Below are 17421 nucleotides of genomic sequence, written 5' to 3'. Positions count from 1 at the left end.
CTTTCTTTCTTTCTTTCTTTCTTTCTTTCTTTCTTTCTTTCTTTCTTTCTTCTAGTATAACTGTAACATAGCCTCAAAATACATAAAGCAAAAATTCACAGAAATAAAAGGAGAACTGAGCAAATCTACACTCACTGAGGGAAAATTTTAAATATCTCTTAGTAATTGATAGAACTAGGTAAAATATTAGTAATGATGTGGAAGATTTGGTAAGGTTTGGGAAGATTAACAAAGTTGGTCTAATGACATATATTACACATGGCAGCCAGTAAGTGGAGAACACACATTCTTTTTATTATATTATTGAAATGTAGTTGATGTAAAATATTATGTTAGTTTCAGGTGCAATACATAGTGATTTAATATTTTCATACAGGAGATTGGTTCAAGATGGCAGAGTCGAAGGACATGTGCTCACTCCCTCTTGTGAGAGCACCGGCATCACAACTAACTGCTGAACAATCATCGACAGGAAGACACTGGAACTCACCAGAAAAGATACTCCACATACAAAGACAAAGGAGAAGCCACAATGAGATGGTAGGAGGGACACAATCACAATAAAGTCAAATCCCATACCCACTGGATGGGTGACTCAGAAACTGGAGAACAACCTTACAATAGAAGTCCAGCCACTGGAGTGAAGGTTCTGAGCTCCACCTCAGGCTTCCCAACCTGGGGGTCCGGCAATGGGAGGAGGACTTCCCAGAGAATCAGACTTTGAAGGCTAGTGGGATTTGATTGCAAGACTTCCACAGGACTGGGGGAAACAGAGACTCCATTCTTGGAGGGCACACACAAAGTAGTGTGTGCATCAGGACTGAGAGGGAAGGAGCAGTGACCCCATAAGAGACTGTACCAGACCAACCTGCTAGTGTTGGAGGGTCTCCTGTAGAGGCAGGGGGTGGCTGTGGCTCACCGTGGGGACAAGGACACTGGCAGCAGAAGTTCTGGGAAGTACTCCTTGGCATGAGCCCTCCTGGAGTCCACCATTAGCCCCACCAAAGAGCTTGTAGCCTCCAGTGTTGTGTCGCCTCAGGCCAAACAACCAACAGGGAGGGAGCTCAGCCCCACCCATCAGCAGACAAGCGGATTAAAGTTTTACTGAACTCTGCCCACCAGAACAACATCCAGTTCTACCCACCACCAGTCCCTCCCATCAAGAAGCTTGCACAAGCCTCTTAGAGAGCCTCATCTACCAGAGGGCAGACAGCAGAAGCAAGAAGAACTACAGTCCTGCAGCCTGTGGGAAAGAAAAAACACATTCACAGAAAGATAGACAAAATGAAAAGGCAGAGGACTATGTACCAGATGAAGGAACAAGATAAAACCCCAGAAAAATAACTAAATGAAGTGGAGATAGGCAACCTTCCAGAAAAAGAATTCAGAATAACGATAGTGAAGGGGATCCAGGACATCAGAAAAAGAATGGAGGCAAAGATGCAAGAAATGTTTAACAAAGACCAAGAAGAATTAAAGAACGAACACATAGAAGAATTAAAGAACTGACAGAGAGAAACAATACAATAACTGAAATGAAAAATACACTAGAAGGAATCAATAGTAGAATAACTGAGGCAGAAGAATGGATAAGTGACCTGGAAGACAGAATGGTGGAATTCACTGCCACGAAACAGAATAAAGAAAAAAAAAAATGAAAAGAAATGAAGATCGCCTAAGAGACCTCTGGGACAACATTAAATGCAAGAACATTCACATTATAGGGGTCACAGAAGGAGAAGAGCGAGAGAAAGGACCTGAGAAAATATTTGAAGAGATTATAGTCAAAAACTTCCTTAACATGGGAAAGGAAATAGCCACCCATGTCCAGGAAATGCAGAGTCCAAGGAGGGATAAACCCAAAGAGACACACACCAAGAAACATAGTAATCAAACTGACAAACATTAAAGAGAAAGAAAAATTATTGAAAGGAACAAGGGAAAAATGACAAATAATATACACAGGAACTCCCATAAGGTAACAACTGATTTCTCAGCAGAAACTCTACAAGCCTGAAGGGAGTGGCATGATATATTTAGAGTGATGAAAGGGAAGAACCTATTTATTTTTGACTGTGTTGGGTCTTCATTGTGTGTGTAGGCTTCCTCTAGTTGCGGTGAGTGAGGAATACTCTTCATTGCAGTGCGCAGGCTTCTCATTGTGTTGGCTTCTCTTGTTGTGGAGCATGAGCTCTACATGCATGAGCTTCAGGAATTGTGGCTCATGGGCTCTAGGGCGCAGGCTCTGTAGTTGTGGCACACAGGCTTAGTTGCTCCACAGCATGTGGACTCTTCCTGGACCAGGGCTTGAACCCATGCCCCCTGCATTGGCAGGTGGATTCTTAACCACTGTGCCACCAGTGAAGTCCTGTTGAAAGATTTTTAATCATGGTTCAATTTCTTTACTTACGATTGGTCTGATCATATTTTCTATTTCTTCCTGGTTCAGTCTAGTAAGGTTATACTTTTCTAAGAATTTGTCCATTTCTTCCAGGTTGTCCATTTTATTGCTATAGAGTTTCTTGTAGTAGTCTCTTATGATGCTTTGTATTTCTGCAGTGTCTGTTGTAATGTCTCCTTTTCATTTCTGATTTTATTGATTTGAATCCTCTCCCTCTTTTTCTTGATGAGTCTGGATAAATGTTTATCAATTTTGTTTATCTTCTCAAAGAACAAGCTTTTAGTTTTATTAATCTGTGCTATTGTTTTCTTTGTTTCTATTTCATTTATTTCTGCTCTGATCTTTATGATTTCTTTCCTTGTGCTAACTTTGGGTTTTTGTTTGTTCTTCTTTAGTTCCTTATACATTCTTCTGCCTCAGTTATTCTGCTATTGATTCCTTCTAGTGTATTTTTCATTTCAGTTACTCTATTGTTCATCTCTGTTTGTTCGTTCTTTAATTCTTCTAGGTGTTTGTTAAACATTTCTTGCATCTTCTTGATCTTTGCCTCCATTCTTTTTCTGATGTCCTGGATCACCTTCACTATCATTATTCTGAATTCTTTTTCTGGAAGGTTGCTTATCTCTACTTCATTTAGTTGTTTTTATGGGGTTTTAATGTGTTCCTTCATCTGGTACATAGCCTTCTGCCTTTTCATTTTGTCTATCTTGCTATGAATGTGGTTTTTATTCCACAGGCTGCAGGATTGTAGTTCTTCTTGCTTCTGCTGTCTACCCTCTGGTGGATGAGACTATCTAAGAGGCTTGTGCAAGCTTCCTGATGGGACAGACTGGTGGTGGGTAGAGCTCAGTAAAATTTTAATCTGCTTGTCCGCTGATGGGTGGGACTGAGTTCCCTCCTTGGCCAGAGGCAACCCAGCACTGGAGGCTGCAAGCTCTTTGATGGGGCTCATGGCAGACTCTGAGGGCTCATTCCAAGGAGTACTTCCCAGAACTTCTGCTGCCAGTGTCCTTGTCCCCACGGTGAGCCACAGCCACCCCCTGCCTCTACAGGAGACCCTCCAACACTAGCAGGTTGGTCTGGTACAGTCTCTTATGGGGTCACTGCTCCTTCCCTCTCAGTCCTGATGCACACACTACTTTGTGTGTGCCCTCCAAGAATGGAGTCTCTGTTTCCCCCAGTCCTGTGGAAGTCTTGCAATCAAATCCCACTAGCCTTCAAAGTCTGATTCTCTGGGAAGTCCTCCTCCCATTGCCGGACCCCCAGGTTGGGAAGCCTGAGGTGGAGCTCAGAACCTTCACTCCAGTGGCTGGACTTCTATTGTAAGGTTGTTCTCCAGTTTCTGAGTCACCCATCCAGTGGGTATGGGATTTGACTTTATTGTGATTGTGTCCCTCCTACCATCTCATTGTGGCTTCTCCTTTGTCTTTGTATGTGGAGTATCTTTTCTGGTGAGTTCCAGTGTCTTCCTGTCGATGATTGTTCAGCAGTTAGTTGTGATGCCGGTGCTCTCACAAGAGGGAGTGAGCACATGTCCTTCGACTCTGCCATCTTGAACCAATCTCCTGTATGAAAATATTAAATCACTATGTATTGCACCTGAAACTAACATAATATTTTACATCAACTACATTTCAATAATATAATAAAAAGAATGTGTGTTCTCCACTTACTGGCTGCCATGTGTAATATATGTCATTAGACCAACTTTGTTAATCTTCCCAAACCTTACCAAATCTTCCACATCATTACTAATATTTTACCTAGTTCTATCAATTACTAAGAGATATTTAAAATTTTCCCTCAGTGAGTGTAGATTTGCTCAGTTCTCCTTTTATTTCTGTGAATTTTTGCTTTATGTATTTTGAGGTTATGTTGCGGTTATACTAAAATTACAGCTTTTATATCTTTCTTGTAAATGTAACTGCTCAAAACTCTGAAATACCATTCTTTATCTTTAATAATATTTAATATCTCCTTTATTTGATATTAACATAGAATTTGAATATGCATTATTTTTCCATCTCTTAATTTTCAAGTTCTTGGTGTCCTTATATTTAAGGTAAGTCTTCTTGAAGCAGCATAGAGTTTGGGTTTTATTTTAATTCAGGTAGAAAATCTTTATCTTTTAAATGGAGTAGGTATATATTCTATTGGAAATTAAGATGATTATGTATAATTTTGTTTTAATGTACCATCATATTATTGCTTTGTATGTGTCTGGCCTGTTCTGTGCTTCTTTGTCTCTCTATTGTTGCTTTCTTGTGAATTATTTTTCAAATGTTTCCCCTCCCATTCATTAGCTTATTGGTTATACATCCTTTTATTATTTATTTAAGGATAACCCTAGAGATTATAATATGCATTCTAGACTTACTAAAATCTAAGATAAATAAATACTCTCATTTTTCCTGGACAATACAAGGCCCTTAGAACCATTTAGCTACATTACTCCTCACCTACCACTGCTCACCAACTTGTATTTCATTGTTGGTATGTGTTTTAATTCTCTCTATATCCAAATATTTTTACATTAAGCTATAAAAAATATTTATAGAGTGCAAATTTGTTTGGATGATCCCACATATTAACTCTTTCTGTTAATTTTCATTGTTGTTTTGCATCTCTGAGCTTCCCTCTGGGTTCATTTGCCTTCTGCATGAAGAAGACCCTTTAGTGTTTCCTTTGGTGAGGGACAAAAGCCTCACTTTTGTTGCCAGAAGATTATTTCAATCATCATTCTTTGAGAACATTTTTTCCTGTGTAGAGAATTCTAGGTTGACAGCTCTTTCAGCACTTTGAATTTATTGTTTATTCCACTCTTTTCTGGATTCTGTTGTTTCTGTTGAGAAAGCAACCACCATTCTTATTGTTATTTCTTTATAGGTAATATGTTGTTTTTTAAAAAAGTCTGTCTAATTTCATTGCCCTTGGTATTTAGGTATTTTATTATAATGTGCTTTGGAGTGGTTTTCTTTGTATTTATCCTTCTTGGGATTCATAAAAGTCTTGAATTTATGGGTTCATATCTTTCATTGTTTTTAAAATGAAGGTGGCTAAGCTAGGAGCAACAACAACCCAAATCATCTGAATTCAGAGAGAAAAATGATTTGAAGCTACCTGATAGGGCTTCTCTGTTTCCAATTCATCCTTACTCCTGTGTATTATCCTTTAGAGTCCCAACCCCAAACCTGGGGCTTTTAAGGGCCCATGTTCCTTAGTGGATCTGATTTCCAATACTGTATTTCTAAACCCTTGAGCCTTTTGAAAGTTCTGCTCAGCATCTGTGCTTTTGGAATCAGCAGAATGCCTCTGAGGAAAACTGGCTGCAAATGGATTCACTTCTAGGCATTTCTCTCTCAGTTCCTGACCATGCAATTTTCCTCCTTGCTTTGGTATATCTCTTATGCATTCAAACAAATGTGGTATCAAATATTTTTTCCAGCTTTTCTAGTTTTATGTAGATGGATTGAGCAGTACTACCTACTTGATTATTGTAGGAAGGGAAACATTCTTAAAGTTTTAAATATAGCATTTTACTATTTTTTCTTTTTTTCCCCCCCTAAAACCTAAGAGGAACTATCTTATTCATCTTGAGATGCCCAGCATTCAGCACAGAACTTGCAGTGTAACACAGGATTTTAAAGATTTGTTGAATAAGTGAATAAACACATTTTCTGCTTGGGATTTGTGGCAATAATTTTTTTCTTTTTACCCATTACCAGAAATTGAGAAAAGAGTGTCACTCATAACAGTAGTATACAAAGAGCAGGGCAGTGGGAGCTGTACACCCTAGATGTAGTCAGTTGGTTAGAACTTAGACCAATATATTTTTTTCCTCAAGGAGGAGTATTTTGTCCTGACATTGTTTAGAATTGCTGATGCATAGTGATAGTAAAAAATAGGTGATTTTAGTTAGCTATTTTATTATTTAAAAATTTCTATATAAAAGGTGACCTTATTGTCTGCATCTAGGAGGAGTTGGTTTGGATGGCTTCCAAGGTATCCTGTAAACCCGAGATTCAATATGGGTTTGCTGAGCAGACACCAGGTGTATCTGATTATGATTTGTGCCTGGAAAGAATAGTGTGGTAGGTAAGTACAGGAGGTAGCTGAACTCCATCCACAAAGGCCTTTTCTGTCACTGGGCCCAAGTGTAGAGCCTGGTCACTGCAATGATTTCTTCATTTTAAAAAAGTTCATTTATTTATTCAAAACCAGTGCCTATTGGAAACAAACTCCTTTTTAAAAAATAGAAAAAGGAATACTGTTACAATGATGCCTTCTTGGGCAAATATACAAAATGGTGGGACTGTAGACACCAGGTCAGCTGTGTTCACATCATTCAGTACATAAAGTACAGCTGGGTACTGATGAGAGATCGTTTGTTTCTGAGATCAAGCTGAGGAGAAACATAAATGCCTCATCTTACAGAATGAAAAAAACATATAACATTTACTTCTGAAAATATTGAGCATTTGCTTATATGAAAGGGTTTAAGAATTTTAATGATGCTCCTAAATTTCGCCCTTTAAAAACACCAATTTATTTAGGGATCTTTAAGTTAATAATATAGATATGTCCAGCACAACTTTATCCTATTTACATAAAGAAGCATTAAAAATTCAAGGTCTCTTTTGTAACAGAATTAGTAGTTTAGTAGTTGAACATAACAAAAGAAAATGCAAAATAGCCTATTAAATCTCATCTTTCTTTTCATAAAATTGCCAAAAGAAGCATAAGTGATCAGTAACCTTTTTTAGAACTCTAAGTACAAGACTGCTAACGGGTCAAAAATAAGAAAATTTTTTTACAATTTCAGGAAACTTCTGTAGTATACCTATCTAGTCACCGTAAAACACAGTATCTTTATAATTCAGCCAATGGTAGGAATTCTCTCAAATATGAAAGGTAGGCTATGAACTGGGGTTGACTTCAGGACTATTAAAAAGCTTCCATGAATTTAAATCAATAACATAAAAATAATAAACTGCTATTTGGTTACTGACATGTAAAAAGGAAAGCAAAGATGTTAAATCACAGTGAATGGAAAAATGCTGAATATGGATTAATTTATCCAATGTACCTTAGGCCAAATGGACATTATGATAATTTCTCCTTCAAAATGCTTATAATAAACTGCACCAGTTCATTGAGAATAAGTACATTAAACCAAAGAATCAAACATTCATCCACAATATATGGGGCTGTTTATAAGGCTCTGAGTTTGAATAACCCATAGCAAAGTATCTTTCATTACAGAAGATAACTGCTCTACTGAGAGTGAAGGTAGCTTTTTACATTACTTAAATGTTGAAACTAACGAAATGATTTTTGGACAGAGAAACTCACATAAGTGGTATACATATGAAAAAAAAAAAAAGGCAGATTCTGGGATAGAATTCCTGAGACAGATGGCTCTGGGTCTGATCTTATCAAGAAATTCTTATAGTCTTTTTAGTTTTTCCACCTGTAATTTATCTCAATAAAAGTTTCTAAAAACAAACAAAACTCAGAATGAATCAAAGTCACTTGAGGATAGCCGTAGGCTGGCGGAAAATGAGCTTCTGTCAGTTCCAGGTTCAGCAAGGCACTTTTAACAAACCAGTAACTGCAGTAAGAAAACACAGTTTTCAAGGGGTAAGATCAAACAAAACTATGATCAGACCCATCTCACCAAGAACCCAATCAGAAATGAGACAAAGAGACAAACAGCAGCACAAACACAGTCCAAATGGGAAAAGTGGTGCCCAGAGCTACACAGACGCAAAGCTTTCCCACAGCCCTTTCATTTACTTAGTGCGCTTTGACTTTTTAAAGATGTTAGATTTATTCTGTTCCACCAGACTTTGGAAGTCCATGAAGCATCTCTTTACAAAGTGCTTTAGAGACAGTAGGGACATTTTCAGTGTGCCTTGTTTCTATCATTTTCAGGTACTCAAAGTGTGGCATTTATAGAGCATGGATAGAACCCAGAATGTTCCACTTCCTCTCCAGTGGTTTGATAAGCTGTGATTCAATTATCGGATATACTAGTGGCCAGTGGCAGTGCAGTGGAGGTCAACAGTATCGATATTTGACAGTGTGTGTCAACGATTTGATTTGGGAGTGATCAAAGTTGTGTGGTTTGGGAGGACGGCAGGCTGCATAGAACCTATTGACACTCATATGCAAGTTTTCAACCGGAAGGTCCATCAGAAGGTCTACTGGATCCACAGTAAACAGAAGTATTCTAACATAGTGAATCACTATTTTAAATCAATGCTTGAGAACCAAAAAGGCACTAGGTTAATGCTAGCAGCACAGAAACCTAAAATATGGTCTCAAATTGTGCCTGCTTCCCTTTTTTCCCCCTTGGGAAATAATTCCTGGAATGTTTATGGAGAAAAAAATGGATGTTAGTAGTCACCCTCCTCATAATTTCTGACATGGATATCTATCAGATAGATAGTCTTGAATTAAAGTGCTTTTGTTTTGCTTTCTCTTCCTCTTGGGAAATAATTCCGGGGTTGTTTGTTGGTGGGGGAAGATGGAAGTTGGTAGTCTATTTAGCACAGGCACAAAGTATAAAAGAGAGGAAGAATACTTATAGAGGGGTAGACAAAGCACTCAATGAGAAAGTTCTGCAGAAGTAAATTTTCTCTTGGGAGACATGAACCCATTTTTATGACACTTTCTGAACAGGGGCTGTTTTCCTGGCTGCCACTGAAGGTTAACTTTGTTTCCTGGAAACAGGGGCCTGGTTGCTGCTGACTGGACTACCCTGAGGAGGTGGCCTGCTTGGCCAGTTAGGGTTCTGCTGCTGGTGGTGCATGGCAGAAAATCCTGGACACAGTTCCTGGAGCTACCTTTTTGATGGGGCTCAGAGGGAAAAGGCAATTATGGTCATTTCATAAAGGACAAAATTCTCTTCTCCTGTCATATGCAAAAGATAGCAACAGTGAAGGGGTGCCATTATGCCAAGCCTGTGCTTGTCCCATGACTATGACAAATACTGGAGGCAACTTGGGAATGAACAAGGAAGCAACTGACTCTCCAATCTTTAGATGTCCTTTTCAAATTCAGCCCAGTTGCTTTTCCTTGCCCAGGAGTGAAATTATTACGTTTGTTTGTCTCCATGTCAACTCTTTTGCTTACTTTCTCTTTTTAATCATCATTAAAACTACCTTTACTGAGATGACTGACAGGATAACTTCCTACTCAAACAAGGATGGGCATATGGTAAATATTTAGAGTCTTATGGGCCGGCAATTACTGATGCAGAATTTCATTAAGAATCCCTTAGTCATTCATAAAAACATGTTACTCTTAAAAATACGTCTCTCGGGTCTTCCCTGGTGGCGCAGTGGCTGAGAATCTGCCTGCCAATGCAGGGGACACGGGTTCGAGCCCTGGTCTGGGAGGATCCCACATGCCGCGGAGCAACTGGGCCCGTGAGCCACAATTGCTGAGCCTGCGCGTCTGGAGCTTGTGCTCCACAACAAGAGAGGCGGCGACAGTGAGAGGCCCGTGCACCGCGATGAAGAGTGGCCCCCACTCGCCGCAACTAGAGAAAGCCCACGCACAGAAACGAAGACCCAACACAGCCAAAAATAAAAATAAATAAACAAAATTTAAAAAAAAATACATCTCTCGTCCAACTCTCTTCACAGCCTGGTTAGATATCCAGTAAAGCAACACTTGGAAACAACAAGAAAGGAAGTTATGGTATCACTAGATGACCAACAATAGCCATTTTCCAACAAGTAAACCCACTGGACAAGACTTGTGGGTTCCTACATCACTCTTTCTGGCATATTAGAAATCAAGTCTCTAGATATAAGAAAATTTGAGATTGCTTTTTCTTGCTCTAAAAACACATGTATATGCCAGTCTTAAAGAAGAACACCAAGCAAACGGTCTAGTTTTGTTTTGATGTTATTTATGCCAAAGTGACCCGACAAAATGTTCCATCAAAACGATGACAATCCAGATCTCCAGCAGGGCTTTTGCGTTGCTGTATTCACCCATATTTGCAGCTGGAAGCTGTGGATTTGTTTTCCCTTGTGAGTTCTCTGGGTGAACCTGTTATTGATTATATCAGGATACCACAAACATTATTTCAAGAAAAAGATTATGCTTCATAATGTTTAGCATTTATATAGGTTCTTTTGATTTCAAAACAAGTTATAAATATTTTCTACTGTGACAACATCTTTCGAGGTAGGTGATTATTACTGTCCCTACATTACCAGTAGAAACCTGAGGCCAAGAAGTACAGGACTCTGTTCCCAGGCCAGGGAGAGTCAGGAGCAACATTACGACTAGACGTCCTGAAGGGCACCTGCTCTGGGTTCTGCAGAGGCCACGCCTCTCTCTAGTGTAGCAAGTCTCCATTAATATAGGGTTATATATTGTATAGATATAAAACAACAACACACAAGGACATCATAGAACAATAATCCAATATTTTTGTTTCTTAGTAAAATATGTTAAGCACAGTATTTAAATTGCATTTCTCTGAAAAGCATTTGGTATATTAAATAGCAGAAAGTATATTAAATAGCTCTATAAATGCTTGCTGGCATACTCTTAACTGCATAAGGATTCTAAAGAAATTAAAATCCACTTATAAACACCATAAACTAAACAAAAATGTGAAAAACTACTTTATTCTTATAATGCAGACTTAATAGCTTGCTGGATATTAGCAGGTGGCTACATAATTTTTCTGAGTTTGAGAGAAAGGATACACATTGTTGGCTGTGGTTTTAAAATATCAATTTGGTAGGGAAAATGCAGTTGAAAGTGAAAATTAAAGACTGCTCTTTACATTTTGCATCCATTCTGAACAATTCATACATATAAAAGATACAATCGCACTTGGAGCTAATGTTTAGGTGAATATAGGGATGCTATATAATATTTTGTGAGAAGAGAAAGTGATAGAAAATAAAAGCTATGGTATTGGAAAAAATGCAGAAGGAGGCAAAAAGGGTATTTTTCAACTGTGTTGAAGATGGGCATGAGATGTAAGTTGTTCATGCTTACATGACTATATAGGTCTTGGAAATGGTTTTCAAGGAAAAATATTTGGTTCAATCAGTCTCTTCTCCAGGGCAAAATCCTCACTCTCCTCTCTAAGTCAGTAGTTCTCAGAATGGTATAAAAGAGCTTACCACATGCTAAGCTTCCTAAGAACTGACCAGGTGGTCAGCAGAAAAAGTTCTAAAACTAGAAAGGAAGAGGCATCAAAGTCTTAAAATTTGTATGCAAACGTAAAAACTAACTTTCAAGCCAAAATGACATTCCCTGTCAGAAGTAACAAATACAAAAGTCTTAAATTTAGTGTACACGCAGCTAAGATATTGTTAGATAAGATATTACATGTCATTCAGAGAATATTTTTTGTGTGCTTTTTCCCTAAAAAAGACATATTAAATTATTTTTCTCTCCTCAGGTCTTTTTTGTATAAATGTGAAATATAAGGTGTCTTGTAAGTTTGTTCATTCAGACTATACACTCTAGGGGTCCTTTCCACTTGCGTTGTAGGTGACAGTTTTATTTGAGGAGGGTCTGAGTTTGAAGAGGCTTGAGCAGTTTGGCTGCTTGGTGGGCTGCAAGGTTCTGGCATAGGGCGAGTACCAGTCCCTTTCAAATACATCCTTAAGTTGCTTAATGATGCTTGTGTTGTTTCTCACATCTGCTTGGTTGATAACAAGGCCTGTGCCAGCATTCTGGGTAAAATCATTCCCTACCCAGTCAAAATTTCCTGCAAAAGACAAAGGAAATGATGGTAAAGAGTTAAGATCCACCAGGGAATATTCTCCATTTAAAGAAATATAGAGCAGATTCTATTAAAAAAAAATACCCGGGAATAGTGACAGGGAGACTGAATTGTGTTGACAGCTCATAAAAAGAAATCCAAGAAGGCTTACATATGGCATATTAATATTTGCATATTATTTTGGCATTTTCTTCAGCTTTGCTCAACTTGAAACTCAAAACAGGAAATCTGATGTTCTTTTTTGGTAAATGTTATTTCTTATTGACATTCACAAGGCACACTAAATACAGCAACATTTAAAATATATAGGAATACACTTAAAAATCCTGTGAACAATTACTACCTTCTCAAAGAGACAACATGTAATCCATACGTACAAATGAGAGATTCTAATTATAATGCTCAGAAGCTTTCACATCAAAGAAAAAGCTGAAGCCAGAGAAGGAGAACCAGTTTTTAACTAAACACACAAAACACTCCTTGCTTGGGTGGTAAGTCATTCCCAGTTCCAGGATCAGGCTTCTCAGCCTAGGAATCAGGGCAGTTGCTGTGACAGCAGGCTCCCCAGAGTGACTGCTGGTATAGGTGCTATATTAGTTTGCTAGGTCTGCCATCACAAAGCACAACAGACTGGGAGCTTAAACAACAGAAATGTATTGTCTCACAGTTCTGGAGGCTAAAAGTCTAAGATCAAGATGTTGGCAGACTGGTTCCTTCTGAGGGCTGTGAAAGCAGGATCTGTGCCAGACCTCTCTCCTTGGCTTATAGATGGCCATCTCCTCCTTGTGTCTCTTCACATCATCTCCCCTCTACACACATCTCTATGTCCAAATTTCCCCTTTTTATAAGGACAGCAACCAAACTGGATGAGAAACCAGCCTAATGACCTCACCTTAACTTGATTTCCCCTGTAAAGACCCTGTCTCCAAATAAGGTCAAATTCTGAGGTACTGGGGTTAGGACTTCAACATACTAATTTTGGGGGGCCAATAATAGGTAGTAAGGCTGGGATCCACCCCAGAAAGGGATAATCATGTCTATGCGACTTGCATGTAGTCCATTTTCAAAGTGGGAGTAGATAAAAGGACCAGACTACCCAAAACTCCCAGATGAATCTCTTGTCTTTGGTATCCAATGGGGAGAGAGTTCCAGTAGGAGAGCAAAGGTACTCTCAGGAGGGTATAGCACCATTTATTTCTTTGCTTTTCTTTGTCTTCATTTACGCATATTTACGGAGTATACAATGTCTACCAGGTACTATATTAGGGGCCATGATATAAAACTTAAAATCACAGTCTCTGCCTTCGAGGAGTCCGGGAGGAAAACACAAAAAGTATAATACAAGGCATACGAGATGGTACAAGAGATGTATGTATACTATGCCATGAGGGCAGGAGAAAGCAATTTCTAATTCTGACTAGATGTGTCAGGAAGAGAGCATTTCACTGAATAATAAGAAAGGCACAGAAACCTATCAATTAGGAAACTAATTCCATAGGGAATATAACATATTTATGCACAAAAAAGATTTGATGAGGATCTTAGAGCGTGAAGGGGAAGAGTCAGGAATGAGGTCGGGACATAAGGAATGTAGAGGGCAGAGGAACTATCAGTTAGTCAGTGCCTAATATGAGCAAAGCACTATGCTTTCTATTTGCGTACATTATCTCATATGGTTGGTAGGATTTATGCTCACTTGACAGAAGAGGGCTGTGAGGCTCAAAGAGGTGAATAAATTTGCCCAGCTTCACATCGTTAATCAATGGTCAACCCAGGTCTGTAGACTCCATGAACTATCTTCAATACTATAAATGAAGAATCATTCTAATAAAAATTTACCCATGTCAAGACTGACAAAATTATCTAATAAATTACCACCATCCTCTTTGGTTCAGAGCTGGTTCCATAAGGGAACTGAAGGCTTTTAAGCATAGAGCTTGATTTTCCATTCCCTCAGTGGCTCCTCAGGCATCCTGCAGGAATATTTGCTGAAAGATGCTGAGATCACGGTCCCTGGGCATCCTCGACCCAAGGCCCTGCAGTCACCTGTGGGAGAAGCTGCTGGGAGAAGGGACATCTGTAGGGAAAGCTAATATCTGTTCCTTTATAGCTCTCATTCTTTGGCCCTCCTCTACTCTCTGGAGCCCCCCCTGCACATATCAACTCCCTTTTCCATATGGCACTGCCTGGAATATTCAAGGTGGTTCCCTTGCCCCTCATTTTACTCCTTAAGTTTATTCCTCTAAGTCAAATATTATCAGCATAGAGAAGGAACTCCTCTCTCTCTCTTTATATCTCACCCCAACCCACACAAACACTACAATGATGCTGTCAATGACTTCATGATAGACATAGTTTTGACTGAATTTTATTGCTATAAATTAGCAAACTGCTTGCTAAGTGGTTTGTAATACTGTGTTAGAGTCTCTGCACAGAGACTCCTTTTGCTGTTGCTGTGTTCCCAACCATGTGCTCTCAGACACGTGGCCATGCTCAGAGGCTCCGGCTTTGTGCAAATGCTCAGTGCCAGGTGAACACCAGCTTGAACCTCTAAACAGAGGATTTGTAGCTACTGCAGGTTGAGAGTTATTCTGGAAACTGCTGGTAGGCGGCACCTTCTATTCATTCCATAAACAGAAGACAGCACACTTTTCAAGGACTTCTTGATAAGACACTAAAATCTCATCTTATGATTAAGTGCAAGGCATTAGACCAAGGGCAGTAATTTTTTATGAGCTATCATAACATTATCTCCTTCAATATTCACTGCAATCCTATGAGGTGACAATATTAACTTCACTGTATTGATGAGGAAATTAAGGCTCAGAAAGGTTAAGTAATTTGTCCAAGGTGGAAGTGAAAAAGTCCCACAGTTGAGGTTCAAAGCCAGGTCTGACTCCGAAGCCCACACTGGTGTACTCGCTTTGTGCTAAATGTGCTCTTCACCCTAGACGTCATCAGTCCCCAGGGCTGGAGCATCAGGCCACACTGAGATCTCTGCTCCATTCATTTGCAGACCTCACTCTCTGAAGGAAACACATATCCTTTGGGGGAAGCATGGAGAGAGGGAATGATGATGGGAGAGAAGTGACAAGATTATGAAGTCTCATTCTGTGAAATTCAGCTTCTTTCCTTTGATACAATGGATGGAGCCAAGATCCTCCATCTTTATTGATTCTCAAAAGTTTTAATTAGTCTGTTCTCAGGAATCATAGCCCTAGGCATCTTTCACAGGACTACAGGGCATTCCTACACCAGAGTGATTGTTTTCCTACCTTTATTTCCTGATGGCTGGGCTAAGCCTCAAAATCATGTATATGCTTCAGTCATTTTTCAATTGGGAAGCAGTTTTACCCAGCTCTTTTTGAGACTGCCATTTCAGCTTCTAGAATGCACATTTAGGCCCCAGATGCCAGGAGAGCTGTAGTGCTACCCTCAGGAACACCCTGTTAGGGTGTAGGTGAACTCACTGGATATAATATATAAATAACCAAACCACCTTTCAGACAACTTTGCCAAGCTTGACTCAAATGTACTCAGATCAAAATTAGAGAGATGATACTGTCTGAGGATTCTTCTGTAAGTCTTGTGAACATTTAATGGAACTATATTTCCATGCAAGGTCTAGTGTGGATTGTTCTTTATTCAGCATTCTCAGCAGGTATCTGAGTGACTTCTTAAGAGATTTCCAGAATATGCTGATAATTATTTAAATTATCAATGAATTTTCCCTCTTTATGCTCTTTAAGTATTTTTATATTAGAACTATGCTTCACTCTAGGGAACTAATGTTTTGCTAAAATGCTATGTGTAAAATGTACTCATTTAAAAATGTATTATAATAAAGAACCCAGAAATAGACCCACGTAAATATAGTCAACTGATCATGACAAAGGAGCAAAAGCGATACAATGGAGCAAAGACAGTCCTTTCAACAAGCAATGCTAGAAGAACTAGGCATCTACATGCAAAAGAAAAAGAATCTAGACACAGACCTTACACCCTTCACAAAATGTAACTCAAAATGTGATCATACCTAAATGTAAAATGCACAACTACAAAACTCCTAGAAGATAACATAGGAGAAAACCTGGCTGACCTTGGTTTTGGTGGTAACTTTTTAGATACAACACCAAAGGCATGATCCATGAAAGAAATAATTGATAAGTTGGACTTCATTAAAATTAAAAATTTCTGCTCTATGAAAGAGAATGCAAAGATAAACCACAGGCTGGGAGAAAATGTTTGCAAAAGACATATCTGATAAAAGACTGTTATCCACAATATACAAAGAACTCTTAAAAATGAACAGTAAGAAAATTAAAAATCTGTTTAAAAAGCCCTTAATAGACACCTCACCTAAGAAGATAGATGGCAAATACACATACGAAAAGATGCTCCACATCATATGTCAAAGGGAAATGAAAACTGAAACAATGAGATGTGTGTCATACACAGCTATTAGAATGGCCAAAATTCAGAACTGACAATACCAAAGTTTGGTGAGGATGTGGAGCAACAGGAACTCTCACTCATTGTTGGTGGGAATGCAAAATGGTACGTCCACTTTGGCAGACAATTTTGCAGTCTCTCACAAAACTAAACTTGCTCTTACCATACGATTCAGTAATCATGCTCCATGGTATTTACCCAGTGGAGTTGAAAACTTCTGTCCACACAAAAATATGCACATGGATGTTTATAGCAGCTTTATTCATAATTGTCAAAACTTGGAGCAACCAAGGTGCCCTTCAATAGATGAATGGATAAAGTGTGAATCAATAAATAATATTCCAGAAAATGGAATATTATTAAGCACTAAAAAGAAATGAGCTATCGAGCCATGAAAAGACATGGAAGAACCTTAAATGCATATTACTAAGTGAAAGAAGCCAATCGTAAAAGTCTACACACTATATAATTCCAACCATATATTTTGAAAAAGACAACGCTGCGGAGTTAGTTAAAAAAGAAATCAGTGGTTGCCAGGGTAGAGGGAGGGATAAATAGATGGAGCACAGAGGATTTTTAGGGCAGTGAAACTACTCTATGTGATACTACAATAGCAGATACATGTCTTCATACATTTGCCTAAATCCACAGAATGTACAACACAAAGAGAGAACCCTAATGTAAACAATGGATATTGGGTGATAATCATGTGTCAATGTAAGTTCATCAGTTGTGACAAATGTACCACTCTGGTGAAGGATGTTGGTAATGCGGGAGGCTGTGCACATGTGGGGTTGGTGGG

General features: G+C 38.8%; 1 protein-coding gene across 1 annotated transcript in view; it reads right to left on the bottom strand.

The window, feature by feature from the left end:
- Window positions 1-11035: 11035 nt before the first annotated feature.
- PLD5 (phospholipase D family member 5) overlaps window positions 11036-17421 on the bottom strand; it is a 492703-nt gene continuing 486317 nt past the window's right edge. The window contains exon 10 of the mRNA XM_027122453.1: window positions 11036-12152. Within this exon, the coding sequence (XP_026978254.1) occupies window positions 11905-12152 (248 nt within the window). The 3' untranslated portion in view covers window positions 11036-11904. The remainder of the gene's footprint in view (window positions 12153-17421) is intronic.

This window comes from Aethalodelphis obliquidens, unplaced genomic scaffold, assembly GCF_003676395.1.
Source record: "Aethalodelphis obliquidens isolate GAN/ISIS:26980383/991018 unplaced genomic scaffold, ASM367639v1 scaffold24, whole genome shotgun sequence".
Lineage (NCBI taxonomy): Eukaryota > Metazoa > Chordata > Mammalia > Artiodactyla > Delphinidae > Aethalodelphis > Aethalodelphis obliquidens.
The sequence above is the reverse complement of the archived record's forward strand: the minus strand, read 5'-3'. Positions and strand labels throughout refer to the sequence as shown.